This window comes from Hordeum vulgare, chromosome 1H, assembly GCF_904849725.1.
Source record: "Hordeum vulgare subsp. vulgare chromosome 1H, MorexV3_pseudomolecules_assembly, whole genome shotgun sequence".
Classification (NCBI taxonomy): Eukaryota; Viridiplantae; Streptophyta; class Magnoliopsida; order Poales; family Poaceae; genus Hordeum; species Hordeum vulgare.
Genome location: NC_058518.1, coordinates 143,978,067 through 143,988,991, shown reverse-complemented (window position 1 = coordinate 143,988,991; position 10,925 = coordinate 143,978,067). Strand labels below are relative to the sequence as shown.

Genomic DNA, 10,925 nt, shown 5'->3' with positions numbered 1-10,925 from the left:
TCAAGAGATGCAATCAGATTTTCAACTGATATCTCCTGTCTCTTATGTTTCAGAGAAGTGACGCAGTTCCTTCATGAAGAAGACAACTTTGCAATCATGCACCCGGCCACAACTTTATCTGGTAGATCACACTTAAGGAGTTCCAGTTCCTTCACAATGCGCAGTATCTCATGAGCTTGTTCAACCACAGAATGGTTATTCACCATCTTGTAGTCATGAAAATTCTCCATGATGTACAATTCACCGCCTGCATCTACAGCACCGAATTTAGCCTTCAGTGCATCCCACAGTGCCTTTCCATCTTGTATGTGCATGTACACATCACACAGACGGTCAGCAAGAACACTCAAAATGCATCCCACAAACATAGTGTTAGCTTCCTGGAACTTCCTCTGATCTTCATCAGAAGCTCCCTCTGGCATGCCAGCACTAACATGGAAAACTTTCAGAGCAGTAAGCCAGAGCGTGGATCTCACTTCCCACCTCTTAAAGTGCACACCGGTAAACTTATCCGGCCTCAGTGCTTTAGAAAATCCAGCCATAGTTAACTCTGGAAATTGCCTACAATTAGGTTTTTGGATTGTTGAGTAGTTAGGCACAATTTTCATGATTAATTCCAGAATATAAAGCATGGCGATACTAGCTACTAACATGTGAAACTCTAACATACTAGATGCAGTAGAGAACATGAATAACAGCAACACCATATAGCAAAACATGTACGCATCTAACATGTTCATCAGGCCAACAGAAACACGACGCTCGTACCGAATGTTTGTAGATGAAGCAGATGTGTTCGGTACAACTACGTTGTTGACGATGACGGGACGAAGTAGATAACGCTTAAGGCGACGGTACTCAACACCGTCCGACTTGCTAGATAGACGACCCATTGTGGAAGCAGCGAGCAGTCGCGTAGAGCGCTTCACAAAAACCTAATTCGCCCTTCCGTATGGGATGGCAAAGACGACTGGTTTCGGAGGGAATACATACATTCGTAAACCCTGGTGGAGGTGACAATTTACGAGCACAACCGAACGTACCTACCACTAGTCTACTCTACTACCACCAGCAGCAGAACAGCAGTAGAGTAACGCAGAGCAGGTAGTCCACTTCTGTTGGGCTACTCCTATTCCGCCGGGAATCCCGGGTTACGTATTTCCCGTTGGAACGACTGACTGGCCCTGGCCGTAAAGCGAAGCCTATAATTGCCCGAGATCGGCGTCGCACGCTGTCATTGGCTAGCTGGCCATCAAGGCTGGATGCATTGTCCAAAACGCCCCTCTGCTTTGACCGCCGCGGCCGCTGCGTTTTCCGGTGACTGGGTTGGTCACCCAGGGCCAGGGGTATGGTTGGCAATCGGCGGCTCACGTCACGTGGTATGTACTGTACGTAGTAGAGAGAGAAGGAGGAGCGCTGGAACCGGAGAGAGAGAGAGAGAGTGAGGAGAGCGATGGTGCAAATCTACGGGGGAGTACAGTATTTGTTTACCGTGATGATTCGCCTTTGTGGGCTTGCTTTCCTGTCTCGGCCGGAGGGTTTCAGCGTACTACATCTTCTTGACTGCGTCTCACCCGGTGGCCCGCCGGCCAGGTGTAGGAATTGATTCTCTTGGGTGGGTTCAAATTCGCATCATAAAGCGCTGCTTTGCTTGCTTGCTTGCTTGCTCTTTACCCCTGCCCCGGCCCTGCGGTGCCGCAGCAGTAACATTTCAAGTGCTAATCGATGGCCATTGCCCACTTGCGGACCATGGTGATTCTAGCTTCTGCACCAAGTCCACTCACCCGGTCCAGAAAACTGGATTAAAAACTACGTATGTATGCTACTTATACTCCGTTAATTACATACAATATGTATGTTTTTTTCTTAATCACATACAATATGTAATGATCGTGCCATTTTTGTACTGTTTATACCCCGAGGGCAAACGGATCTCTTTTTTGTTTTGTTTTTGTTTGATGCAATACATACGTACTACTCGGGATGAATACGGCATCCACAATCAATGTACTGTACCGCATGTCTGTCGTCACTAGTGCTGGTACACAAATAGCAGCCACCACACCAGCTGCTCAAATTTCCCTCCCAAAAACTAAGCAAGGTTCGAATTCAAAACCTACTCGATGGATCGAGCAGGACTAGGAGTACCTTCCAAGGGGAGCAAAACAAAGCGACCCACAGATGCACGGCCAGCGCCACGCTTTGATTGCATGCTCGCTTCTTGATGGCAAAAGGCATCATCATGCTTGCTTACGGCGACACACACACGTCGGTACGGTCGTACCATCCGTCCATGTAGCGCTGGGTGTGGGTTGGGTGCTGCATGTCATGTTACTTAAACATACAGTGTACGTAGTCGTAGATGCAGAGATGCACGTGTGCCCTGTTACCTGCATGTTAACACACGTAGACCCACATGCAGGCGGCAACATCATCGTGCACAACCACACCCAGACCTACAAGCGCAAGCACGAAGCATGCATGATGGCAACCATACGGCCCAATGCAAACCAACCAACCGCACATTTCTTTTCTTTCTTTCTTTCACCGTACGTTTTGATTATGGAATACCAATAAGCCTTGCACCTGCATTTTACATGGATGGATGGATGGGCTTTTCCCCTCCCCCTTTCACCTCTGACTACCTATTTAAGCAACTTTTGGCGTCACCTTTTGCAGCTGCAGCTTTGCGAGGCTAGCCAGCTGCAAGAAGGGAGAGAATCCGTAGGAGATAGGCATGCAGCTGCGTCTGTGCGGGTCTTGTGATCTTGTCCTAGCTTGTGACGTCTCCACGATCACTCATCGTATCTCAAGGCTCGAGGATATCTCCGTCCGTTGCCTATCGGCGATCGTGGGTGGTACACTCGTGGTGGTACGTGCGATCCATATGGCTGTAGCCCCTCTTTGCCATGCCTAGCCTAGCAGTGCGTTGGTACGTGGTATATGCGCGCAGCCATATGTGCATGCCCGCGCCTGCGAAGGAGGGAACAGTGACTGGGAGTCAAGCTTCTGTTCACTGAAGATGGTCTAATCTCATCTCCGCTCCAGCCACCCGTCTCTTGTCATGCGCTCGCGTTATTGAAATTTGCAGGGTTGCTTGCTCGATCTGGGCATGCATGCATTCTCTCTCTCCTGCACTGGGCCTGACCTACTGTTTGGAGTTTGGGGTCATGCATGCGTGTATTGTCTTGTTCCGTGGCCGCATCTCTCCTCCCTCGTGCCTCTGTTGGGCTTGGGTGTGGGCTTTTCTTGGCAACTTGGCCGCTGAGGGGCAGCGGCAGATGGCTTGCACTGTGCACTGGAGGCCCCGCCCCCCCGGGGTAAATAAAAAGATCCTATAGTATTGTTTTCCTTCTTTCCTCGTCAAGTAATAAGTTTTCGTTGCCAAAAATGAATGAATTCCGCTAAATGGAATAGTACTACGCCCTTGGTGCTCGAACTGGTCGCCTTTAAATTCCCTGTTTTTTCTTCTTCTACTACCAGTAGTATACTTTCTCGTTCGAGTCTTTTTGGGCGTACGCTGTCTCTTTTTGAACCTTGGGTCACCAAAATCTCATGCATGGCAAATGTCGCTTCCTTGGACGTCGCTAATCCATTTCTTTTTATTTCTTTAGTTAACGAGAGAGAGGGAGAGGGGACACGAGAGGGCCCCGTGCTAATATGCTCGGCTTTGTCCGCAAATGGGTGCCCTCATGGCGTCGCGTAGATAGCTCCCTTTTTATTTCCAACCCGACGCCATCCACGCGCCCCCTTCCGCTTCCCTCTCTTATTCAAACCTCCCATTCTTTTACTCACACTTGCCACTGCTCTCGTGGTTCACTAGCAAGCACACCGCCGCCTCTCGCCGTCCGGCCGGAGTCGTCAGGTCCGGCGATGGGCAAGGCGGCGCGGTGGATCCGGGGCTTCTTAGGCGGCGGCGGTAAGAAGGAGCAGAGCAAGGACCAGAAGCCGATACCTCCGGCAAGCAATGCCAAGCGTTGGAGCTTCGGCAAGTCGTCGCGGGACTCGGCGGAGGCCGCCGCCGTCGCTGCGGCTACGCCGGCGCACGGGGGCAACGCGGCGATGGCGAGGGCGGCCGAGGCGGCCTGGCTCAGGTCGGTGTACGACGAGACGGAGCGGGAGCAGAGCAAGCACGCCATCGCCGTGGCGGCGGCCACCCAAGCAGCGGCTGACGCGGCCGTGGCTGCAGCCCATGCCGCCGTGGCCGTCGTGCGTCTCACCAACAAGGGCCGCGCAGCCCACGCTGGCGAGCACCGCGGACCGGCGGCCGCGGCAGTCCGGATCCAGACCGCATTCCGAGGCTTCCTGGTAAGCATCAATCAAAATCAGCCAAGACTATTTGCCATCTACCACTGCAAATACCACAACAGCGAGTGACCTTGATCTCCTGCTGTGCCGTGTTCTCGCCGTGACGAAATCCCACGCGCTGTTTTGCAGGCTAAGAAGGCGCTGCGGGCGCTCAAGGCGCTGGTGAAGCTGCAAGCGCTGGTGCGCGGCTACCTCGTGCGGAAGCAGGCGGCCGCCACGCTGCAGAGCATGCAGGCGCTCGTGCGCGCGCAGGCCAGCATGCGCGCCCACCGCGCCGTCGCCAGCGCCGCTCTCCCGCAGCTCCACCATTCTTCCTTCCGGCCGCGACGCTCCTTGGTAGGCCCTGGATTAAACTATAGTATATTTTTTTTGATTCCGTTTGTCGACGTACATCTGTAATCAATGGAGACGATCCTAACGGGAATCACATGTGTAATGGCTGTGGTGCAGCAGGAGAGGTACACGGACGACACGCGGAGCGAGCATGGGGTGGCGGCCTACAGCCGGAGGCTGTCGGCGAGCATCGAGTCATCGTCCTACGGGTACGACCGGAGCCCCAAGATCGTGGAGATGGACACCGGCAGGCCCAAATCTCGCTCGTCTTCGCGCCGGGCGAGCTCCCCGCTGCTCGACCCCTGCGAGGAGTGGTGCGCCGCCGCCAATCCCATGGCGTCGCCGCTGCTGCCGTGCCACATGCCAGGCGGCGCGCCGCCACGTATCGCCGTGCCGACCCCGGGCCACCTCCCGGAGTATGACTGGTGCGCGATGGAGAAGGCCCGGCCGGCGACGGCGCAGTGCACCCCTCGGTACATGAACACGCCGGCCACCCCGACCAAAAGCGTGTGCGGCGGCGGTGGGTACTCGGCGTCGTCTCTGCTCAACTGCCCCAGCTACATGTCCAGCACGCAGTCCTTCGAGGCAAAAGTGCGGTCGCACAGCGCGCCGAAGCAGCGGCCGGAGCCCCCCGCCGCCGCTTCCACGAACAGGAAGCGGGTGCCTCTGAGCGAGGTGGTAGTGGTAGAGTCCCGGGCCAGCCTGAGCGGAGTCGGAATGCAGCGGTCGTGCAACCGGGTGGAGGAGGCGTTCAACTTCAAGACCGCCGTCGTCGGCCGCCTGGACCGCCAGTCGACGGGGGCCATCGAGAATGACCGGCAAGCGTTCTTGCAGAGGAGGTGGTGATCTACTCTGCTCTGTTCTAGCTATTTCACACGGTTAATGGCAGTGAGAAGACGAGAGCTCTGCGTGGTAATTAGCAATAAGAATGCGTTTTCATGCGTTCTTGGGAGTTCTCGGCCCTGCTTTCTTTTTGTTCTTGCTTTAGTCGTTGTGATCGATCATATGATCTGTCCCCCCCCCCCCCCCCCCCTTTTTATTTTATGTGTTTGCTGGTGGCAAACGAATGTTGCAGGAAAATTTGATTCATAGCGCACTTTGATGTAAATTCCTAATCAATCCATGTGTTCTTCTATCACGACTCGTTGTGTTGTTTCCTTTTGCTCTACATTATGTTTCTTCTTCATTCAGAGTGTTAGCCGGGTTTCCTTCTGTTTATAAAAGCGTCATTGTTGAAATGCCGACATCGATCTCTCCTAACTGCGAAAGTAACATAGAATAGTAACATGTGCATATTATTAGTCTAAATTATTTCTTCCATGGTGGATAGTAACTTAAAAATAGTAACATTAACTCTTTCATTTATCAGCTTATAGATTCAGTTTTCTTAGTATATGTTATGTTACTCACGGTATGTTGTTAAATAACTAGCTATATTACTCAATTTCTCTCTTTTTTTACTAATTAGCTGTCACGTCATATTTTTCGTTTAGCTAACATCTATTTTACTCCCACTCTCGGCAGTCTTATGCATCCTCGTGTCAGCAAACGCGACCACACCGAAGGGCAAACCGGATTGGCTACACCACCAACATGTTTGCTTTTTACCATGTCATGTACTCCCTCCCTCTTACAATATAAGACGTTTTTACAAGATCGTCTTATATTATGGGACGGAGAGAGTATAATTTTTGTTCTAAGAGCATCTCCAAAGCGGGTCCGAACTCTGCGGTCTCCATGTGTTGTGTAGGTCAACGCTTGTATGTATTGGTCCGTCGAGCGGTTCAGACGTATTTTTTCGGCAAATGCGAGACAAATCGAAGAGGGGAGTGCTTTGCATGGGTCCAAACAGCAGCCAGGACTCTGACCCTCCCGACCCACAGAAAACCCTTCCTGGACCCATGTCTTCATCCTCCCATTTTCTCTTTTCAGTTTCTCTCTCTTGCCTTTGCTGTCGCTCCACCACCCTGGCCGTCACGTCACACCCCTGTAGGAACTCGACGAGTCAATTACTCCAACGGTACTCTCGGGCTCCACAACGCTTCTCCTCCTTCATCATTCCACACCTCTCTTCCGACCGCCCATGTGGGTAGTCGCGTCCCCATGAAAGGTTTCTTTAAATCTGGACCTGTTTGCGGTTCTCGACCAAAGTTTCATATGACCGCTCATATGAGTGGAACCGCTCGTATGGGATGTCGTCTTTGACTCTGATCCATTTCGACATTCTGCCTTATCTTCATGTGAGCACTCATACGAGTGCAGATGCTCATATATTCAGATGTTGATTTTTTTCGTTGCTCTCTCTCCCCTGTTTCTTTCACTTGTATTCTTTCTTTGACATTTCTCATGTAATTCAAAGTCAAAAATAGACATCCTCATATGAAATTTATCCAAGTCCTTTACAAGATCATTATTACTCCTTATAGGAATGAAATGATGGGTTGCCTCCCATTAAGTATTGGCCTTTTTAGGTTGCTAAGATCAACCTTTTACCTTAGAGAATGTTTAAGTCGCTGGTGGCCTCAAGTTCTCCTTACTTGCAGTGCATATCCGCTTTGGGGTGGAATATACTTTTCTTTTTCTCTCGGCTTCTTCGCAAAGTATTTCACGATTTCTTGGTCGTATATTTTGAAAGTAACCGCCCCTTAAATTCAAGTGGGGTTACATTCCCTTAAATTCAACTTAAGGTAAAGAGTTAAAGGCATAACTGTGGGGACCCCGACTTACGAGTCGAGATCGCCAAATGAACGTGCTCAGTGATCCGAGAGATCAATGCTCACCGAACACACATATGCTGAATATTAAGAGTCTTACATCCAAGTACCAAAATATTACAACACATGACCAATAAGGTCAAGTTCACAAGGTAGGGTCTATAAGGCCAAATCACACTCATACAACTAGTAGCGGAAATCTTAGGGCTAAGCGGGTACCCATGCCATCAGCCTACACCAACAGGCATTCTGACTGGGAAGCGTCCTAGTTCGCAGGGCCGTCTCCGATGACGTACTCTTCTCCAAACTACGGTCCTTCCATGTCTGGTCAATAATATAACCAGTGGCAAGCCAATGAGTACTTTGAATGTATTCGCAAACAGCCCATGATATGAACAATGCAATTGGTAGAATAACAAGCAGTATGCAATTACGGTGGATAGCAGCTTAACTGTAAATAAACATGTTCATGGATGTGCAACATAAGCTAGATGGTATTTAGAAGAACAGGTTACAGATATCAGTATATCTGTCAAGGGTTGAACACTCCGGGTTCACCCGATATGCCAAGTCACCAAACTTGGTCATATCAACTCTATCTCAGATAACACCATTAAACACACACACACACACACACACACACACACACACACACACACTTGGTTTATGCGGAAACGACTCGACGTAGTTTAAGCAGCACCATCCAACTGTCCTTGACCGTGGACACGGCTATTCGAATAGTTTTACACTCTGTAGAGGTTGTACGCTATACCCACGAGATCTGGGAAACTTCTGTGTCATCCAGGATTCACGGTATATAACATACCCGAGGTAAGTACCCGATCAATGCCTTTCCCCTGACGATACTAGACAAAGAGATCCACTCGATTGGTACCCAGCCCACGTGATGTACGTCTTACGAGCACCGACTCTGGACAGTATCATCCATGCGGGGACCAACGGTGTGCCCGGAACACGTAAAAACTGCATAGTCTCCCTACCTGGCACGACCCTGTCACGAGAGTGACCGCACATCACCCCCGCCACTAGTAATGTGGCTCTTTGCTAGCACCGACGAGAGTAATCAACAAAGCCCCGTCCCATAAAGGGGTAACGTGGTCGCACGTGTAAGGTTGGGACGGTCGACACATCATAAATCTAATCCCATTTCCGAAACCACTCACACCAAAATACACCCAGTGCACCACTTCTCCAAAAGTGGCCACCTAACTCATCATCACCCTCGGGCATTAGTGGCACCCGACGGGGTTTTCATAAACCTTTAATTTATACCATCATCATGCTCATGCTACTATTATGTTTAGCTCTACTTGTCAACATGATATCAGCGTGACCCTCATAGGTGGTATGATTATGCTCAAAATGCAAGTGCTCCGGAGGAGCGATCGGTAACATCACTTCAGTGATTTACCGATACTTGTGATCATAAGCAACGAAAATATTTTCATTACTAGCATGCAATATAACATATGCCCAAACATGGTCAAAGGGTTGCTTGCCTTGATCAGCTAAGTATCCGGGGTCTGCTGGGTCTTCAAGTCCAACTCCTTCGTCAAACGTGGTTTCTATCGTCGTAATAAATAAAAAGCAATAAGTAGCTCACTCAAAAACGGATCACAAAGTCACTTTAAAAATGTTGTTTAATTCTTATAAATCCATATTGTTATTTTAAAAATATTTGTCTCTAGTTTCAGTAAAAGGATTATTTTTAAAATCAATTTAACATAAGCAAAACTATTCCAAATAGCCTTTTAAATTATTATAAAATAGAAAGGTTGTCTAAAAAAAGTGTTCAAAAGGCTCTATTAAATACTACTCATTTTTAGAAGAATTATGGTGGAAGAATAATAAAAATATATTGGATAGTTATTTTTATAAAAATCATTTAAAACCAGAATAAACAGAAAAAGAAAAAGGGCTGGGGCTCAGGCCTGGCTCGGCCTGTGGCTTGGGCCGGCCCAGCTAGCCAGCCAGCCAAGCAACCCAGGCTTACGCATGGCCAGGTTCAAACCTGACGCATGGGCCCTTGCGGTCAGCGGCAGAGAGGAGAGAGAGGGGGAGACAGGAGCCACCGACAGGTGAGCCCCACCTGTCAGGGTCGTCTTCCTCCTCGGGACAGAGAGGAGGGGAGGCTCGCCGGCGATGCTACCGACGACCTTGAGCCCAACCAAGGGCAGAAATGGAATCAGCCTATCGTCGCCTACCTGCTCGTGGTCGAGAGGTCGATGGGGAGGCCCTGCTTCACCAGCGACGAGGTGCAACGGCGGAGCACTTTCGGGAGGTCGATGAACTGGGTGCTACGGGCGTGGATAAGCTCGGGGAGGTGATGGGGAAGCTCCCTGAGGATGCTAGGAACCCGTAGGAGGTGAAAGGAGCACCGAAGCTGGCTCATAGCCCGAGATCGATGGAGCTCCGAAGCGACGGGGCCTCGGTCGGTCTCGAGCACAGGAGCTTGATGTGCTCAAATGGAGAGGCTAGGGGTGGAATTCAGGCTCTCGAGAGGTGGGATGGAGGTGCTGGAGTGAGGGGGGCCGCAATTTATAGGCTCCCGACGGTGTACCGAGCCGGTGGCGCTGGTGGTTTCACCGTAGCTCACAGGAGGGGCAGTGAGCCTTCCGGGTCGAAACCACGGGGTGCGGATGTGGTTTTGGGACCTGCGTGATTCACTAAGAGGGAGAGAGAGCAAGGAGAAACGTGCACGCGTGGCCACGGTCTTCTCGTGGATCTGGCGTGCGTAGGCACGTGTCGCTTCGGTCAACACAGCGAGGGTGGAGGGGCCCTGGAGTTGTCGTGATGCAAAGAGGTGGTCGGGGACTCGAAATGGCAACAGGGGGAGGCTTGAACCGGCTGGGATGGCCACCTTAGCTTCGGGTGTGCCCACCAGTGTGCCAAGAGCGCAGTTTTCGCATGCCATGGCATGCTGGCGCGCTCTGGGCGCTTTGGCCTTGTTTGGGCTGTCCTGGGGCTTGGCTTGGAGTTGCCTAGCTGTTTGGGAGCCGAGGGGCTCACTGTTGCCCATGGGAGAAGAGGAAAGAAGAGATGTGCTACGGCAACAAAAGTCCTTCCCCGACAACGCCAGGAATTCTTCTTGCTACTTCTCTTGCTTGCGTCGGTTTTTCCCTTGAAGAGGAAAGGGTGATGCAACACAGGAGCAGTAAGTATTTCCCTCAGTTTGAGAACCAAGGTATCAATCCAGTAGGAGAATCTCGTCAAGTCCAGAGTACCTGCGCAAACACAAAAGAGCTTGCACCCAACGCTATAAAGGGGTTGTCAATCCCTTCAAGATTGATTGCAAAGTGAGATCTGAAGGCGGAAAGTGCAACGAAGAAAAAGTGTAAGGCTGAAAATATGGTGTGGAGTAGACCCGGGGGCCATAGTGTTCACTAGAGGCTTCTCTCAAAATAGAAAATATCACGGTGGGTGAACAATTACTATCGAGCAATTGATAGAACCACACAAAGTCATGACAATATCTAAGGCAATGATCATACATATAGGCATCACATCCGAGACAAGTAGACCGATACTTTCTGCATCCACTACTATTAC

At 50.6% G+C, this 10,925-nt stretch overlaps 1 protein-coding gene across 2 annotated transcripts; it reads left to right on the top strand.

The window, feature by feature from the left end:
* The first annotated feature begins 2,699 nt into the window (after window positions 1-2,699).
* LOC123408184 (protein IQ-domain 26-like) lies at window positions 2,700-5,779 on the top strand. Of its 2 annotated transcripts, XM_045101361.1 has the most exons (4): window positions 2,700-2,872; window positions 3,824-4,308; window positions 4,438-4,644; window positions 4,759-5,779. In XM_045101361.1, exons 2-4 carry the CDS (start codon window positions 3,874-3,876, stop codon window positions 5,485-5,487), a joined length of 1,371 nt encoding a protein of 456 aa, XP_044957296.1. In that variant the 5' UTR covers window positions 2,700-2,872; window positions 3,824-3,873; the 3' UTR covers window positions 5,488-5,779. The 2 variants fall into 2 exon arrangements, with proteins under 2 accessions (XP_044957296.1, XP_044957289.1); XM_045101354.1 differs by lacking the exon at window positions 2,700-2,872 and having other exon boundaries at window positions 2,889-4,308.
* Window positions 5,780-10,925: the final 5,146 nt, after the last annotated feature.

Coding starts and splice junctions, on each gene's coding strand:
- LOC123408184 (XM_045101354.1), top strand. CDS start 3,661: ATGCTCGGCTTTGTCCGCAAATGGGTGCCCTCATGGCGTCGCGTAGAT. Junction 4,309..4,437: donor CCGCATTCCGAGGCTTCCTG/GTAAGCATCAAT, acceptor GCTGTTTTGCAG/GCTAAGAAGGCGCTGCGGGC. Junction 4,645..4,758: donor TCCGGCCGCGACGCTCCTTG/GTAGGCCCTGGA, acceptor GCTGTGGTGCAG/CAGGAGAGGTACACGGACGA.